At 34.6% G+C, this 18095-nt stretch overlaps 2 protein-coding genes across 6 annotated transcripts in view; one reads left to right on the top strand and one right to left on the bottom strand.

The window, feature by feature from the left end:
- Nucleotides 1–367: 367 nt before the first annotated feature.
- The window catches only part of LOC119635080 (protein dispatched), a 23960-nt gene continuing 6232 nt past the window's right edge, over nt 368–18095 (top strand). The window contains exons 1-11 of one of the 4 annotated variants that reach the window (XR_005247015.1): nt 368–474; nt 545–792; nt 856–1692; nt 1765–1947; nt 2015–2106; nt 2996–3273; nt 3354–3606; nt 4511–4740; nt 4803–4957; nt 5025–5278; nt 5339–6764. Coding sequence is in view for 3 of the 4 variants with exons in the window: in XM_038029645.1 (XP_037885573.1) it covers nt 661–792; nt 856–1692; nt 1765–1947; nt 2015–2106; nt 2996–3273; nt 3354–3606; nt 4511–4740; nt 4803–4957; nt 5025–5278; nt 5339–6602 (3678 nt within the window). In the remaining variant the exon portion in view is untranslated. Of the gene's footprint in view, nt 475–504; nt 793–855; nt 1693–1764; nt 1948–2014; nt 2107–2995; nt 3274–3353; nt 3607–4510; nt 4741–4802; nt 4958–5024; nt 5279–5338; nt 6953–18095 lie in introns of those variants that run through there. The other 3 variants (XM_038029645.1, XM_038029642.1, XM_038029643.1) reach the window with 3 other exon arrangements.
- The window catches only part of LOC119635084 (gamma-aminobutyric acid type B receptor subunit 2), an 8517-nt gene continuing 138 nt past the window's right edge, over nt 9717–18095 (bottom strand). The window contains exons 2-15 of one of the 2 annotated variants that reach the window (XM_038029651.1): nt 18066–18093; nt 17512–17993; nt 17273–17450; nt 16537–16755; nt 16332–16472; nt 15938–16092; nt 15022–15385; nt 14812–14922; nt 14497–14733; nt 12493–12871; nt 12316–12418; nt 11881–12259; nt 11651–11807; nt 9717–11036 (exon numbers count right to left, since the gene is read on the bottom strand). In XM_038029651.1, coding sequence (XP_037885579.1) covers nt 10396–11036; nt 11651–11807; nt 11881–12259; nt 12316–12418; nt 12493–12871; nt 14497–14733; nt 14812–14922; nt 15022–15385; nt 15938–16092; nt 16332–16472; nt 16537–16755; nt 17273–17450; nt 17512–17993; nt 18066–18093 — 3574 coding nt within the window. In that variant the 3' untranslated portion in view covers nt 9717–10395. The remainder of the gene's footprint in view (nt 11037–11650; nt 11808–11880; nt 12260–12315; nt 12419–12492; nt 12872–14496; nt 14734–14811; nt 14923–15021; nt 15386–15937; nt 16093–16331; nt 16473–16536; nt 16756–17272; nt 17451–17511; nt 17994–18065; nt 18094–18095) is intronic. The other variant, XM_038029652.1, reaches the window with a different exon arrangement.

Below are 18095 nucleotides of genomic sequence, written 5' to 3'. Positions count from 1 at the left end.
CATTTATAGCTGGTGCTCTCTTATGTATGTAACTGTAAACAACCAATACCAACTCTGAAAAACCAGACCAATCCAAAACGTTACCTATTTACCTTCCATCTCACTTCACAACTGTAAGAAAGCCAATCGCGAAAGTGTTATGCATACGTAAAGCAAAAGGTCGTAACTCAAAAACGAAATCTACTAGCTATCGCCTTACATAATTGATACCCGGTTGAAAAATGACAGCGTAAGTTAACTTTCATATGCAATTACTTTTGCTCTTTGCTAATAAAAGTGTCATCAGTGTTACCCTGTGCTTTTAATTTGCGTTTGCTTAGAATAACTAAGTAGAAAAATTTTATTATAAAAGTGCTAATAGTTAATGTGGGAAAAATGGAAAATTATTTTAAAAGGATTTCATATCAAATAAGTAAAAAAAAGAAAGAGATAATAGGTAGAATTAGATATTGTTAAAAGTTCTTCTATAACAGAGTGAGTATCTCATTCGTCACTTTTTCTTAGGCAATTAAGGAAAGACTATTTTCATGACAAAACCAACAAGTTATTGATAGAAAAGATGTCTTAAATTCGTTCTGATTTTTGGCTTAATCCTTATTTACTCAATATCCAAAAAAATTGTTCTGAACCAATCAATATTCATAACGTATAAGTGCCAAAATGCAATGGTATTACAAGGTGTTGGCCAGACGACCTTACTTTGTAATTTTAGCTATAGCTGTGCTTTGTTGTACATGTGTTATTGTATCGTTCACAGTAAGGAGATGGCCAGATTTCTCAGATCCTACTTTGGTAAGATTTCTTTAAAATACAAGACTTACTGACTAGCGTAATTATGCACGTTTACTCTCCAAGGGATTCGAGACACGTGGAACTAACATTGGAAAACGTTTAGCGGCATGGCGCAATCTATTACAAGAAACTGGTCCAAAAAATTCTTTGGTGGCCAATCCTAAAGATTTGCATTTCGGGAAAGGCCTGTATAATACTGAAGCAGATATATACCGCACGCTACAAAGTCATAGAAAAAACCGTAAAAACCGCAAGCGAAAAAATAAACACAAGCAAAAGAAGGGCAACACTCGCAAAAAAAGCAATTCTGAATTAATGAAAATTCTTAATAAGTCAAGCGAGAACGCAAGAAGTAAAATGAAGCTGCAAAATACGCCCAATCTAAATAATTTAATAGTAGAAGAGAATCTAAGTGGGAATTTGCAATTTGGCGAAAATTACAGTGCCGCAGAACTAATTATTTTCAGTGGAATATCCAGTAATTTAACGAATGAAGCAGATTTTTCTTATGGCCGTAATATGACTTTTGTGGATGAGGACGATCATCGTGAGCGTATGCAGGCTAAAACGAATACTTGGCGTTTATTACAACAGGCAACATTTCCAACTTCTCTAAATTGGCATGATGATATAGTTTCCATTCAAGGTTACTTTTGCGACTCACCTGATAAAGCCTATGCGCACTTTGTTGTAAAACGTATTGGTCCGAATGCAACGGACTCATTATTCGATTTGAACAGTCTACTAGCAATGTGTCAGCTACAAGATCAAATTACTCAAGTCCATAACTACGATGAATATTGCCAACGGGAATTAATTAGGAATAGCTGCTGTCGTCCATGGTCCCTTCCCAATTACGTGGCACTCTTGGCCAATAAAAGTTCCTGCTTTGATATAACGGTACTTATACATCTATGCATGCATATAAACCCAATCGTATAATTCTGAAGGTTCTCATTTTTCATCATGTAGAATGTTGAAGTCTTGTTGTTACAAAATCTTTTATTAAAATGTTTTGAATACTATCGGGATTTGAAGTTGAGCAATGATTGCGACGAAGTGAACAAATGTTATGCTCCCGTTGAATGTACGCGTAATAATGTGGTTTTCAATATCTTGCATTATTTAGCCGATAAAAATTTTATTGGGATCAATGTAAATATAAAATCGAATCTATTGCAACATCAGAAAAATTATTATTCAAAATTTCATATTTCGCTAGGATTCGGATGTGCATCTAAAATATGCAATGATTTTTGTGCCAGTTGCTCATACCACGAAAATTTTGCCGTTGTTTCATGGATGGGAAAAAATGTAAGTATTTAAATTCTACGTAATGTGTAACGGTCAATAGGACCGGGCGGTGTTGGTTTTGCGTGCATTTTACCAGGTGTGGCTAGTTGGTCCAAATACGTGCTGCGGCCACAACGATGAATTCTTCTTAAATCATTTTTTAATATATCCTTATTTTCTTGTTTTTTTTCAACCTTATAAAAAATATCCTTGAATCGGTCCATTTCGGTGACGCGATTGAAGTATACACGGTATGTGGTTAATTCGTACTTCATATTTGTCGGATAGTCCGCTAATTTTGCAAAGCGTCTAGATTCTTTTCGCGGCATGAATTCATCCGGAGAATAAACAAGTTGATAAACAGATTTCATCCGCTTCCTTAACATTTCTTCAATTACTTCCAGTTGGACGGGAGGGTCTTGAAAATATTTTTCGAAAATTTTTTTGTCACAGCATTCAAGACGTTTTAAAAAATCCTTATATTCCTCCGCGTTGTCTAAAATATGAGGCCACGTTTTGGTTTTAATCATTTTCCCATTTACTTGTAAATTGTTACGATCATACTGACTAATTAATTCTTGATCGTTCGGCGGAATTGGTTTTACCAAATTTCTTGGCTTTGATTTTGAATGTTGTTGATATTGCGAGCCAGTTGTGGTGTCCGTTGCGACGGGACATTTGCATTTCGCTTTCTTCATGATGTTTTTTTTTTTAGTTTCTGCTTTTCTTTGCTAAGATACGCAATAGGTGTACGCAGTTTTTTTTCATAGAATATAATTGCAGACCAAGCAAATATGGCAAAAGACTATCAGTTATAATAAGTTTTTTGCTTTCTTTCTTTTCTGGGGCAAATAAAATATATGACTTTTCGAAAATTAATAAAAAAAAATTTCATTTCATTTTTTTCCAGAGATTTAAGTAATGAACTCGTTCAAGTGGTTGCCATGGATTTAGGTTTAGAGAATGAATTATTTAATGAGCTGCTTGTGACTGATGCTTGGTTAGCGGCTTTAGGTGGTGCTTTTGCAATGGTCTGTATGTGGTTGTACACAGGTTCCATATTTGTTACTTTGATGACTTGCGTCGCTGTGATATTCTCACTAGGATTAGCTTACTTTATTTATACTCTAGTATTTGAAATGTCCTTTTTCCCCTACATGAATCTACTCGCTGTAGTCATTATTATAGGTGAGTAACTAACGCATAAATTATTTTTCATTACTTGCATTTCTTACGAAACTAATTACCTATATATAATAATTCCACAGGAATTGGTGCTGACGATGCGTTTATTTTTGTGAAAATCTGGCAATGTGTGCTAAAGGAAAGATTTTCGAAAACCTCAACAGTTATTGCAAACACTTTTACAAATATTAACGTCGCATCTGCGGAAACACTGCAAATTGTAATGGGTTTAACACTACGACATGCATCGGTCTCAATGTTTGTCACGTCGGCGACTACGGCTGGGGCATTTTTTGCTTCTTACACCAGTTATATAACGGCCATAAAATGTTTTGGGTTTGTATTCACTTTTTTAATAATGAAAAGAAAAACACTAAATTTATTTCATTATGAACGCATCAATAACCTATTGTAAATTAGTACATGGTATAGAATAGGTGCAAATCTTGTCTGTCTGCGCACCTTTTCTTTTTTGCATAAATTAAACAAAAAATTTTTCTTGATTATATTCTTAAATGTAATGAACTGTAGTATGAAAACATTTGTCATTCGTTCGTAATTAAGCCCTTAAGCACTCGCGTCGTTAAAATGTGGAAATACTTTCTCATTAAGGGACGTTCGACAACATTTTCATAATTCATTCGTTTGAAATACGGCTTAAAAATATATATAAAAGCCGTTTAAGAATTTCATATATACGAAACTGACTATGTTGTAAGTTATTAAAAATTTGTAGTAAGTGTATTACATCTACCTTAAATTATAGGGATATATAGGATGGTTTTGTTTTATTTGATCTATTTTTTGATAAAGTATGACACGCTAACATGCCTCAAAGATGAAATAGATTGTTACGAGCATCGCTCATGAAAACTATTATTTTGAACAAGTCGTTGTATGAAAACATTGCTGTTTTTAATGCACCTTAACAAAACAAAGTAAAACTTAACTAACTCTGACACATCAAATGAATATGAAAACTTTCGATTCACTTTTTAAAATCGTAGACCTCTTCATATATAGCAACAACTTTGATATGCGATATTTTCGAACGTTTTGCGATAAAAATTGGTATGTTTTCATATGCAGGTTCACTGTGCTAAGTGAATCTTTTTTATGATGGGGTCTAAGTCTTGGTATTTTATAGATGAAAAGGTTTAATGGATTTTACTAACTATCTTATGCGCTGTTATCTAGTTTATATATTTATTTAAATGTTAAGCGAATTACATATTTTTAGTGTATTTGCAGGAACGGCCGTTATAACTAACTATACACTGATGATTACTTGGCTGCCAGCTTCCGTTTCGTTAATGGAACGTTTAACATATTGCGATACACGCAATAAATTACAAATACACAAACTAATACTTATGTTCAATAAGTCAATTAATCGCTCCTGCGAAAATCTGGAAAATTGCATAATCGAAGCTGTTATAAATTATGCTTTCCTATGGTTTATTACTTTCGGTTAGTAATCGTACTTACTTGTAATTATACGTTACAAAAAAAAATCTGATTTGATTTTTCAGGGACTATCGGTATTGTGTCCATCATGATTGTTTTATATAAGCCGGGTCTGAAATTGCCAGAAAACTCTCATTTTCAACTATTCGTCTCTAATCATCCATTTGAAGTTTACAATTCGAAATTGAAATATGAATTTTGGTTCGAGAAATCCATTTCAGTAAGTCAATAGTGCCATATTTAATCAATATATTATGTATTAAATTTCTTATTAACAATCTTTGCAGACCTATGAAAATTTTAAGTTACCTTTGCGTTTTGTATGGGGTATCCAAGCTACTGATGACGGGGATTATACTAACCCATTTGATTATGGTAATTTACACTATGACAATAATTTTAATATTTCTACGAAAGCAGCACAATCGTGGTTGTTGGAATTTTGCCAAAATCTAAAACAACAGTCGTTCTATCAACTTACTTTCGGCCTCTTTTTACCCGACTGTTTCGTAGAGAATCTAATTACACTTATGGATAGAATGTATGTGTTTTATAAAATTTTATTTCGATATTACTTACTTTTCGCAAATATCAATTCCAGGTGCGTTAATAGTATGGATGACGTCGATGCTAGTCCTTGTTGCAATGTATCTCAATTTCCATATGAAACGGAAGTTTTCAATTTCTGCTTGCCTCGAATAATTTCCTCATTATATGCTACGCCACGTAAATATTTCGTACCGGGTGTAGCAGGGCCGAGATTTATGGCCTCGTCAAACACGATTTTGAATATAAATAATTCCAGCACGGAAGATTTATCTAACTATGCGTTTACGAATTCTTCGGTGATGCACGCATCTCTTCCATTAGTAAAAGTTGTTGTAATAGAATTTGAATCGAATTTTTCTTACACTACCGTCTATCAAGATGTTAAAGAGTTTGTCAATACGGTGGAAACGTGGTTTCGTAGTGAAATGCAAAAAGCGCCGCCGGAAATGCAAGGCGGCTGGTTTATAAGCGAATTGAAATTCTACGATGTTCAAGATACTTTAAGGCACGGTACGTTAATCGCGATAGCTGTAGCTATGACAGCTTCTTTGGTAGTGTTGCTGGTGGTGACTTGCAATGTCTTGGTATCCTTATACGCCGTAGTTACAGTGGTATTTACAATATTTGTAACCATAGCAATTCTGGTTCTATTCGATTGGGAGCTTAATATTCTAGAAAGTATTACAGTGAGTACAGCTATTGGATTAGCAGTAGATTTTAGTTTACATTATGGTATACATTATCGTTTGGCCCCTACTTGTGAACGTTTAGCAGCCACACAATTTGCCATGAGTCGAATTATCGGCCCTACTGCAATGGCGGCATGTACTACTGGTTTAGCTGGTGGTTTTATGCTATTTTCTAATGTCTTGCCGTATTTACAAATCGGTATATTTTTGGTTGTGGTAATGACAGTCAGTTGGTTGTACGCTACACTTTTTCTAATGAGTTTATTGAAACTGTTCGGACCTCAATATGGTTTCATGCAATTTGCTTATCCTCGGTTAGTTAGGAAAAACTCCAAAACGAATGGTTTAACATTCTACGAGCGTAAACCTTGCAATTTAACAGCCAATGAACAATTATTAACACCTTGCAGTTCGGCGATCGGTGACCTAGTAAATTCCGAGACTCATGAATTGGATTCTCTCACTTCGAACACATTGATCAGAACTATATCAAGTATAGAATGCTCTCAACAAAATCTTCCGACAGAATATGAGCAAATATTCTCGAGCAATACGCTGAAACCACACAGCGGTGTAACAGTTTCTACAAAATCAAATGTGCTAAAAAAAATCTGCATTCAACGATAATTCAAATATTGTATCAGAGTCCACAATTCCAAAGGAACTTATTATGAGGAAAAAGTGAAATCGTCTACCATTAAAAACTTATGTACTTAAGATATGCTCCTAAAATAGTCAAAAACAAAGGCTGGTACTCCTATCCGTTTAGCAAATCTACATAATTAAAAGGTAAGCTAAGCATTTTTTTTTTTTTCGCTCAATGCTTACGCGTTTATTTAAAAAAAATTAGTTTTCCTACCGCATAAATGTATTATAATTTACCTTACAATACGTTTACATTTTCTCCCAAATAATTTTTAGTTATTAATAAAGAAGAAAATTATATTCGGTCGGGTCCGAATCTTTTCTAGCCATCACCGTTATTCTAAAAGAAATTAAAAGGAAAGAAAAAACTAAATTTTCATACTTTATAATATTGCGTGGGCGTGGCTGTTACTGTCTATTCTATGAACAAATAAAAATATGATTTCTTCCATATTTGCACATAAATAGTAGTGTCCTCGGTAAAGCAAATTGCAGAAAACTTTAGATTTCTATCTTTCATAATTCATGAGTAATGGACGAAAATCCACAAATGTTTCCTTAGAAAAACCGAACTGGGCTTTAACCAATTCGCCCCATTTGGTATGCCAGTCTGCGTGTAAAAATTTCCAATGTTTCTGCTGAATTTGAAGCCAATAACTTCTTTTTTTTTTGGATCAGGAGAAAGCTTACTCCAAAACTTTACATAGACATACATACGGACATACTTAAATCGCTTTAAAACCTTATAGGATCTCTGAAGCTTCATTCTGGATGTTGCAAACATTTTGACGAAATTAATATATCCCTTATCTTTCGGTGGTGGTTATAAAATAACAAGAATTTTAAAATTTATATATATATTATATATACATATATATAGATGCACATAGTGCAAGATCAAAAACTGAATTAAACGTTAACAACAATAATATAATATAATGCACTGAACACTATTCAGTCTCCGCCCTAACAATAAAAAGTACAACATAATGTGTATAAATATTAACCTATAACGTTTATTAGCGAAATCTGTCAAAAAAAAAAAAAAATTTCCGCGCAAAGCTCACCAAAGGAAATTTCTTAAAATTTCCAAAAGTTTTAGCCAATAATTCCTTTTGAGTCATTAAAAAAAAAACCATTGCCGCGGTTTGGGGTTCTCTGTAAAGACATATATGTTTATCCTCAAATTTCGCTCTCGCTTTCACGAAGAGTCCACACGTTCACTGGTTGAAAGGCTTGCAATCGATTAGGGGAACACTTGATATTGTGCCAATAGGTCGCAGCAGTGAGTTCTTTGATTTTCGAAACCTTTGAAAAATCTCTCAAATTTTATACGCTTTTCCATGGAAATCCTATTTGACAGGTAATGTGCTTTACCGGGGACGTCTGTATTGTCCTCCCTTGTCGAAAATTTTTCTTAAATCTTTTCAATTATCTCTGGCTCACACTATTTAAATGAAAGAATTTGAGATTGTGGTGTGTTCACGTGAACCGAAGCGCGGAAATATACTTACTCTTACGGCTACGAACATTATTCTTATGTGGGACTGTTAAACTAACTAGTCTCTGAATACTACTGACACTAATGAATACTGAGCCGTACATATTTTTCTGTCTTTTTATCATATGAGATTTAATATAACATAAATACATAGTTGTATTTAGATAATCATAATTGTATTTGTTCCTGAATTTAAAAAAGAATTGTCTTTGAATTAAAAAAAAAAAAAGAAGCCTTTTTGCTTTTGTACTTAGAAACGAGAAAAAAACAAAAACAAAAATCTATAGATTTTGAACTTATGCTTAAGCAACTATAATATTAACAAGGAAGAAAATTATATTCGGTTTTTGACCGAATCTTTTATACCCATCACCGTTATCCTAAAAAAGGCAAAAAAAAAAAAAAAATTGAACTAAATTTTCATTTCTTTTGTCTCATTGGCCTGTGGGCGTTATACGCGTTTAAGTCACTCCCAAATTCTTTTGCAATTTTCGCCAAAGAGAGACTGTTTAGTACAAATACTAAACAGTTGCGCGGACGAATCGACGAACATGTTTTTTGGGTGCATTCCAAATTTGCAACTGACCAAGAATTTATATATTTGATGGGGTTTAGTTCTGTGAATTATACTTTGGTAGGCGTGGTCAATTTTCCCGATTTTTGTACAGGTACTACAGTACCGTTCATATAATACGCGTTCAAATTGTTGCATCTGCTATAGGTTATGAGTAGCGAGCAAAAACCAAATTTTTATTGCTTTTGAAAAACAGAGATATTCTCAGTTTACTTGGTGCTATACACGCGTGTCCTTCAATCGATTTGGCTCATTTTCAATACCTATCTGTGTGCAAAAACTTTCAATCCTTTTCCTAAATTTAAAATCGATAGCTTCATTTTTGCATCCAAGAGACGGACAGACGGACTTGCTTAAATCGATTTGGTATTTGATGCTAACCGTAGTTTGTGAGGTTCCTGATGGTTCCGTCTGGACGTTGCAAAAGTTTTAATAAAATGAATATATTCCGCATCCTTCGGTGATAGGTATATAAAAACGATCAAACTATAATCGCTATATATATATAGAGGAGCAGAAAAAAAAAAAAAAAACAAACGACAAAAGTTTAGCGTTACCGTGTAGATGGACATGTATGTATCGCATATAGAACTATCCTAAATGTTACTCACGTTAAGTCTTTTCGCGTCAAATATTCGCGAAAAGAATGAAACGAAATATATATACAATTAACTGTGATATATAGAAAACTTGAAAACAAAAACTGATAAACTGAAAAATAATTAAATATATATATGTATACTTGAATTAGATACATACTTATACATGTTTAAATGTTTGTATGTATGTATGTATGTATATGTGTTTATGCATATTAAAGAATAGTTTGTATATGTGTTAAAATGTTTTGAGAATTTTTTTAAGAAATTTAAGAAAATGAATTCTATATAAATTGAAAAATGTTCTACGCTTTTGATGAAACTCACTTTCTTTTAATATTTGATATGATCTTCAATGGCATTAAAAAAGAAGACAAATTTGTTTCTTTTTTTTTTTCATTTAATTTAATTGAATTTCTACGAAATTTTTAATTTACATAAGTTATATTAATTTTAAGTAGAATAAAACGTTTGCAAGATATTATATGCTGTCACAAAAAAAAAAAAAAAAAAAAAAAAAAAAATGAAAATTCTCCGTACAAAAATCCCGCTTGATCTGTATTGCCACAGATTCGCAAAACTTTCTTATAAGTTCCGGTATCAGTATGTTCGGATCTATTTTGAAATTTTGTGGTCTCAATAAAAACATCGAACGGGCAAGTTATCCTAAGTTGTGCGGCATTGTGTGCGAAGCGCCGGCGCGCATGATATCGATCGCGGAGAATTTGGCATTGTGCTTGTGACTTGACGCGTGCAATGCGCTAAACCGATTGCGCTTAGTCCGATTGGATTCAATATTTTTTCTACTCGTGATGGTCCAAAATCCAATACGTTCCGAAGATCAAACGAATGCGTCCATCTACGGATTTTTGTTATCATTTGGAAATCGATTTTAAAGAAAGAAAATTTGAACGAGGAACTCAAAGCGAATATCGAAATAAGTTCAAGCATCGCTTTTTTTGTCAATTCTGGAATCTATCTACAGGATGCTTTATTATTTTATAATTTTGAACCGTTTTCTTTGGCATTATATACTAAAGCAATAGCGATTGTTTTATAATTTCACTTAATTTTTTGCAAATTTTCGATTGAAATTCTTAATTACAAATACTCGACTATATCGCATTTTATCGATATGTTCGGACAACTTTGTCCGACCACATTGCCACGATAGCTGGCACTTTTTTCGGTTAATAGTTTACGAAAAATGGGTAATATAGCCGTCTCGCCATCCAATAATTCCGTTTCGGAACTAGCGCCATATATAGATGTTGAATCCAATTTCGTTGATCGATGTTTATTAGTTCCTCCACTGCGCTGTTTATCGGGCGCTACGTTAGGCGACGAATGATGATGAGCGGCATGTTGTATATTCGTACGATTCAATTTACGCTGTTGTATGCATTGAGTGCTGGGTGGGGTAGGTTCACGCTCCCGTTCACTATCGGTTTCACTTTGACATACTGTACCTTTTTGCGGCTTATGACGATGTTTATTGCGATTCTTTTCAGACACAGACCGTTGAATCGGTGATGTTATTTGATCGTAAGGCGTTACAATGTGACTATGCTCCGAACAACGTTGAGGACTAGCATAAATACGTGGTGACTGACGTACATGTTGTTTCGTATGTGAGAGAGTATGTGTATCCCAAAGATCGCTTTGAGATACAACAAAGTTCGATTTGGTTGTACTCTGCGTAGTGCCTTGACTGACGCGGCGTTTTTCCGTGCTTACGAGATCTATACAATAAAAGAGTAAAGGAGATAATCTAATGAAGTATTATCTACTTATTAATTTTATTTATAAATTAAGCCAGAGCATAAATTCTAAGGCTAAAAGTGTTAAAGCACTAGCATTCTAAGGCATTCGGCTTTATTAAAAACTCTACCGCACTTGAGATTTGAACCCGCGACCATTGAGTTAATCTAGTGAAGTAAATTTTTAAATCAACGAGAAAATGTCTTAAGCACTCGTAGTTACTAGAGCTAGCAGTTTTGTGTTTTAAGGGAAAAACCTATCGATATTATTGCGACATTTTGTCCGTACTTCAAGGTTAAAGAATTTAATTTTTTCAATCCTATTCCGTAAGAGGAATTCTTGCGAATATTTTCATTTTATTTTTTACCATATCTTCTCAATAGGTTTACGTTTGTGTGTGTGTGTGTGTGTTTGTGTGCATTTTCCGTTTTTTTAGTATCCAAAAATTCTTTGCTCTTCCTCCTTATTCCTGTAAGTCAGTCTAAAAGTCTTATAAGGTTTTGTGTGCCGGGTCATTGTTCCCATATATTCAAAAAAAAAGTGCCAAGCGAAACGATACCATATAAAACTTTTACTTGAAACAAATATCACTTACTTTTTACAACGTTATTGGCTTTAGCATGTGGAGCGTGAGGGCAGACATTGTTAAGTTCACTTTGGGATACAGAAATATTTGTAGAGGAATTCCGATGATTGATATTGTTTAGGTGCCTTTCAGCGTCTTTCGGCGTCTGAGTTCCATTTTCATAGTACTTTTAAATGTCAGATAAGTAAAATAATATAATTTATTTACACGAATCAATTTAAATCACTTACGCAACTTACCTTAACGTTAGCGGACGGACGACGTTCTCTTAACGTAGTGTCGTCCTTTTGCACATTATTGCATTCCTGCGCTTGTAAGCTAGATATTGAGCCAATATGAACATCGGTTTGAGCTGAAACTGAATTTCGTTTCTCTGCCGCTCTTCGGCTCTCATTGCAAATATTGACTCCATGATGTTTTTGATGCTGCTGCAATTGTAGCTGAGCCTGTTGCTGTAACTGCTGATGCAACTGCTGCTGTATAGGTTGCATTACCTGTTGTGTCAGGGATGGCTGTTTGATTGGTAATTGAAAACGTGGTTGCGGTTGCGGTTGCGGTTGCGTTTGCGGTTGTTGTTGTTGTGCCGTTAGACTTTCTTGGCGTTTAATAGTTTTTTTTCTACAGCGAAAATGATTGTTTAAAATGATTTTCGAAACAATGTAAAATATACTTACGGAGGTAAGGATGGTGCTGTCGTTGATTGTACCGATACTACCGAATTGTCGATTTCGACATGAGTAGAGGTTACACTATCGACCGAAGTTAGTTCTGTAATTTCTGTAAAACATTTTCATGTCATTCTATGGTGGTTGAAAATTAAAAAAAAATATATTCCCAAACCAAAATCGAACCTGTTGTACTTGGCATATCTCTACGTAAAGGTGGGACTGATAAATGAGACGTTTCATTTTGACCGCCCACTGCTTCTGCGCCGTTAAGTATGGGTTCGGTATCTCCAGCACCACCTAAACTGCCGCTATCCGCGCTACTGCAAGTAATACCATCGATCCATTTTCTTGCCTCAGGCCCCAATTTTCGCACAAGAACCTGTAATTCATTTTCTTTTTCCATCAAAACTTTACGAAAACGACAATTTGTATTTTTAACGTCCCGCAAACGTTGCTCCAATTCGCATACAGACGAATCTCGTCGATTTTTCGACATAGGTCTCAGTGTGGCTCTGACACGTTTATCTACTACGCCTTGCGGATTGCGTTTCAGCTCGAGTAACTGGTGCGGGAAGTGAGGGAATATGAAGAACAAATAAATAATGTATATTTTAAAAGGAGCTTCCAAGACTGAACTTTCGAATAACAAACACACACACACAAAATTAAAAAGATGAAGATAAACAGAAATATTAGCTGCGTTCGCATGAAAAAAGGGTACATGAAATTTTGTACCCTTATCTACAGGCGCTAGCTCGCTGAACTCGCTTAAGGAGTTTTGGTGAGAAAGATCAGTAGAATCAGATATTTTTCATAAGTGACTTAATGAAGAGAATTTTGTAAGCTATATACGATAGAGATTGACATAACAAGCCATTTTGAGATTTTTTTCTTAGCGGTTGTCTCGCTTGACTATTTCTTTAGGTTAAGCCATGCAATCCCTTGTTGCTTCCTTGAGCAGAGCAGTTTATCAACGACATTTAACTGTTTAATCATTTGTTTTCAGTTCACACGTTAGGTTGATCACGTTGCTCGAAAATGACGTGCGTTAGCATCATATTCATCATTCTAATCGCATCGATCAATAACCGAATGAAAATCGTAATCGTAATGTTACGTACACCTACAGGCAGGTATAAGTAATAAAAAGGATATCGGGGCTATGAATAAAAATGCTAGTGAACAACATATTTACGGAGTATGGCTTGAAGAAGAAAAATCAATTTGGTAAATTTCTTAAGTTATAACGAACGCACTTCACTAAGGGAAAATTTTAATGAAAATCTCTACACTTGTTGATCTTAGACTCTGGAAACAAATATTGAAATTTTGCAAAAAAAAAAAAAAACGTTACAAAGTGCATACATAATAGATAAAATTCGTTCGACGATTATGAAAGCGTCAAGTCAAAAAAGTGCCAGCTGTAATGCACATTATCATCTACATCAGGTACACTTTTCAAAAACATTATTTTACCCCTCTTAACGGTTGTTTATGCCCTTCTTTAATCTTTTCTAACCCACACTGCACTTGCACTCAAAAGTCGAATTTTTGAAAAGTCTTCTCAGTCCACACGATTTCTCAAAGACTGAGATGAAAAGAAAAAAAAAAAAAAACGCTTTACCCCTGAAATATCTCGTAAAAGACATGCAGGCTAAGCTGTGAGAAAAGCAAACATCTTTCGAACATCTTCTTCCCCTCATTATGGCCATTGCTTCTTTAAATCCGTTTCTGGGAGAAGTCGAAATTGTCGAGCTTGTTACAAATTATTATTATGATGCTCAAGAAGATTCTTAAAAGCTCTACGCCAACCAAGAAGTTTAAAGTCTAGGGCTTGATGCTAGGATGGTTGAAATGTCCAAATATCATCACAAATTAACCTAAATGTATGGCTAAATACTTTTTTTCTACTTTTTTGAGTGACTTCGGTTCTGCGTAAGTTAGTAGAATTAAGTTCAGTTTCAAAAATTCAACCTAAAATGACTTATATTATTTTTCATAATCACCGTCCATAATGAATGTTCTTTGATAGACATTTATATAGACACACACACACACACACACACATAAATACAAATAATTGCCATCGTGCTCGAACGCATGCAAACAAAAATAACAACGACGAGTAATACAATCGCAAAACACAAGAAATGAAAAAAATGGGAAAAAACTACAAAACTTCCTTACTACCAGTCTTACTTTCGGTACGAACACCAAACACAAAGTGGCTGTCGTACAAAAAATTATAAAAAATGAGAGTAAGACAAAAACTAAATCTTTGCGATCGGATAAAACCAATGAAATAGCGGCGCCAGCTATGCATGTAATAAAAACATTATACACCGAGAAACCGATATGCTTGGAATCATTTAATGCCGGTATCGAAACATGACGTGTTTCCCAAGCCAAGAAAGCGCCGAAAACCTGAAAATAAAAATTTTCCATTTCTATCTTTAACAACTTGACATGAACTTTAGTATGATTATATTGAAAATAATTTACCAATAAAAGACCTTTATAAGCATAAATAATACTTAAAAATATCGTCATATGCTCCGATTGGCAATATTCATTCTCGGGTATAACTAAAACATCATCAATAGATTCATGATGCTAAAAATATATCGCAATAGAAGAGATATATATTGAGTGAGAGAGAGAGAGAGAGAGAGAGAGAGAGAGAGTGAGATATTTCTTTGAAGAAAAACTTACTCTTGGCTCCAATTGCTTTGTTGCTCTATAGAAGGGATCGGCAACTTGCCATGTTGTTATAATCGCTACATCGATAACCAAGAGAATACCAACGACCATAAACAATTGATAATCCTTGATGACCTTTTTATTCAATTTTAAATCGGTAAATATTGAATGCACTCGCCACGTCTTCGAAAACATTGCCCCGAAAGCTAAACTGAAACCCGCCATTAGAACCCAAGCTCGGGCCGTACAAACGTAAGGAAAAGCTGCCACACTACTTAGCGTGGTATCTAATCCCAAAAATACTACGCTTAGATAGGTTAACATACAACCCACTATTATTAGATTATTCAGATGTGGACTTGACATTTTAATGTACCTTGAAAATAGTAAAAGTTAAGCAATAACAATAAAATCAAATGAACGGAAATTATAGGAGTTCGCTTATACCATATACCATTTGTAGTCCGTCCGTTTCCCATCTCCATATTCACACTTTTATGTCTATCGTAAAGGTTGCGTCTTTTCGAGACATGTTAATGAAAAATGTGTTGGCCCAAGAACGAGCTACATTCGAAACGGATTGAATCGATCATTTTTACGACCCCTGCCCATATAACGTACTGTTCTGAACAACCCGTATATGATCATAACGGTATATTTTCGGAACCTTCTCCAATATAAATGGTCTTTATAAAAAACAATATTTCTTCTGTAGTATAGTTACTTGATATGTGAAATTACTGCTCGAAATTTGGACCACATAAGTCTATTTTGCTTTATATAACAGTTCCCATGGAAATAAGATATAAATTTTAGTATTTTATAAAGCAGATGATTATTAACGAAATGATATAGAGTACTTAACAGTCGGCTTTGCCCACCTATAGCATATTGACTTTTTCAGTAGTGTCAGTAAATGTCTTCTTACCTTTGATTTCTGTATTTTATATTAAATGCCAAAAAAACAAAAGCTATTATTACACCCACCACACTGGCACTGGCAGATATTATATAAATGGTTATATTAACTTGGCTATGTTCTATATAAATCAAAGTACGATCCTTCGGTGGAGTTTTGCCCACCTACAAAAAAAAAACGAAGCTAATTAAAGATTTCCAAAGATTAGTGCTTTCTCAAAAGTAAAACAAAAATTTATATATAAAATAAGTTGTGGTAAACGAATATCTCTACTTCTATGTATATGTAGAAGAGTAACTTCTGGTTTGACGAAAATCCTTCTATGTCAATATTCGTTCAAACAAGATCCTGCTCTTCGGTAAGACGAGAAGAAAAAGAGAAGAAAGCTATCTTGCAGACTTACCCAACGAACGGGTCTTCCCATACTTAAGTCCAAGCGATTCTGTTGCGAATGATATTCGCCAATTTTTTCAACTTGGCCCGACTGAAATTGATTTATCAATATATTCGCTTTACGTTCGTTATTATAAAAACGTACAGGGCCCTGAATATAAAATGGATTAAAATTGAGAGTACTTTACATCTTTGTTCCACAACGTCTTACTTACCGTAACACCTTCGAAAGAAGTATTTCTTAAAGCTTCGAGAAAAATACTTTCCCATTCTTTAACACGATAATCGAAATGAGTTAAGAAATCTTCACGTTTCTGTGCCACATATTGAATAGCTAAAGCAGCTGCCCAAATACCATCATAGGTATAGCCATGAAATCGGGAATATTCATTGCCACGCAAACTGTCATATTCAGAGAGATATTCGTCGGCAGTCTATTTATGGGAATAAGGAAAAGATGTTAAAACATTTATGTCGGAAAATGCCGGCCATGAAATATTCTCCATTACTTTACAACAACTCTTATTAAAATGTGATGCTATAGGGAAAGAGTAGAAAAAGTAAAAGAGAGAGAGAGAGAGAGAGAGAGAGAGAGTGACAAAGACAATGCGATGTGTAGATGAAATACACGAGCATAAAGGGAAACATCGGAGAGAGACAGAGAGACAGACAGACGGACAGGTAGACTGATTTAACCGTTTAAGTCCCACACAACGAGATCGTTCTGCTTGGGATTTTTCGATAGTGTTTTTTCAATATCGTCCCCAATCGCGATCGCGCTGCTTGGGACTCAAACGGTTCAAAATCAATTAATGAAATATTTCTGAATCGAATGGCATAACAAAATGATCTCGTGCACTGTACATAGGAGAGATTCTGTGCCACAAACGGTATATGGTACAAAATTACACAACACAACAACATATATAACTCGTGTGTGCAACGACTTACAATTCCTGCTATAGTTATATCACCGCTGGTGGATAACGGTAATAAGTCTACCATAATGGTGCCTTCCAGAGCTAAGGTAATGTCCTCTACAGTACACTCGGAGTCTGTTGTATTCCACCATTCCGACGAATAAGTGCCCATAATTAACCATTGATAAGCGCGTCCATACATTTCCAGCCTACAATGATATCAATTTAATTATTTGAAATCACCAATAACACAATAGACGGTCAATTTACTTATAGGCGTAGCAAAAAACTCGTCGTGCAAAATGTTCATTGAAATTCCCCAAAATGATACGAACATCCTTTTCGCGTAATTTTTTTAATGATTCACCGACATCGTTAACAAAACTTTGTGTTTCCACTACCTCCAGTTCCATAGCATCTAAATCGGCCACCATATGATTATGCGGCAAAGAGTAACGCGGTTCATTTTGATATAATGTTCCTACACGTGTCCAATTGAATTCCTTTAATAAAGCAAGGCGTGGCGCGTTGAAAGCATTTTCGGATGGTACGACGCGAAAAAAATTGGGAAAGGCATCCTTAGTAAACATGGGATGAGTATCAGCATATGATAGTTGGGTTAAATGCCAGTGTTTGCTAGCTTTTGCTATCGGATCGGTTACATGAGTGCAAGCAGCACCGAACAGCATTAGCTTATTGGGTCCGGAATGCATCATATCGAAGAAGGACTTCACACCCACTGCAGCGTTACACTAAATTCATGAAAAAATGTTTACTCTAATTAATCGTTTTTTTTTTATTATATTTGAATTTTTTTTTTATACTTCGGTATCATTCCACCACATATGTAGTCT

Source organism: Glossina fuscipes, unplaced genomic scaffold, assembly GCF_014805625.2.
Source record: "Glossina fuscipes isolate IAEA_lab_2018 unplaced genomic scaffold, Yale_Gfus_2 3, whole genome shotgun sequence".
In the NCBI taxonomy this organism is placed as follows: Eukaryota; Metazoa; Arthropoda; class Insecta; order Diptera; family Glossinidae; genus Glossina; species Glossina fuscipes.
This window is presented reverse-complemented; position numbering and strand designations above follow the sequence as displayed.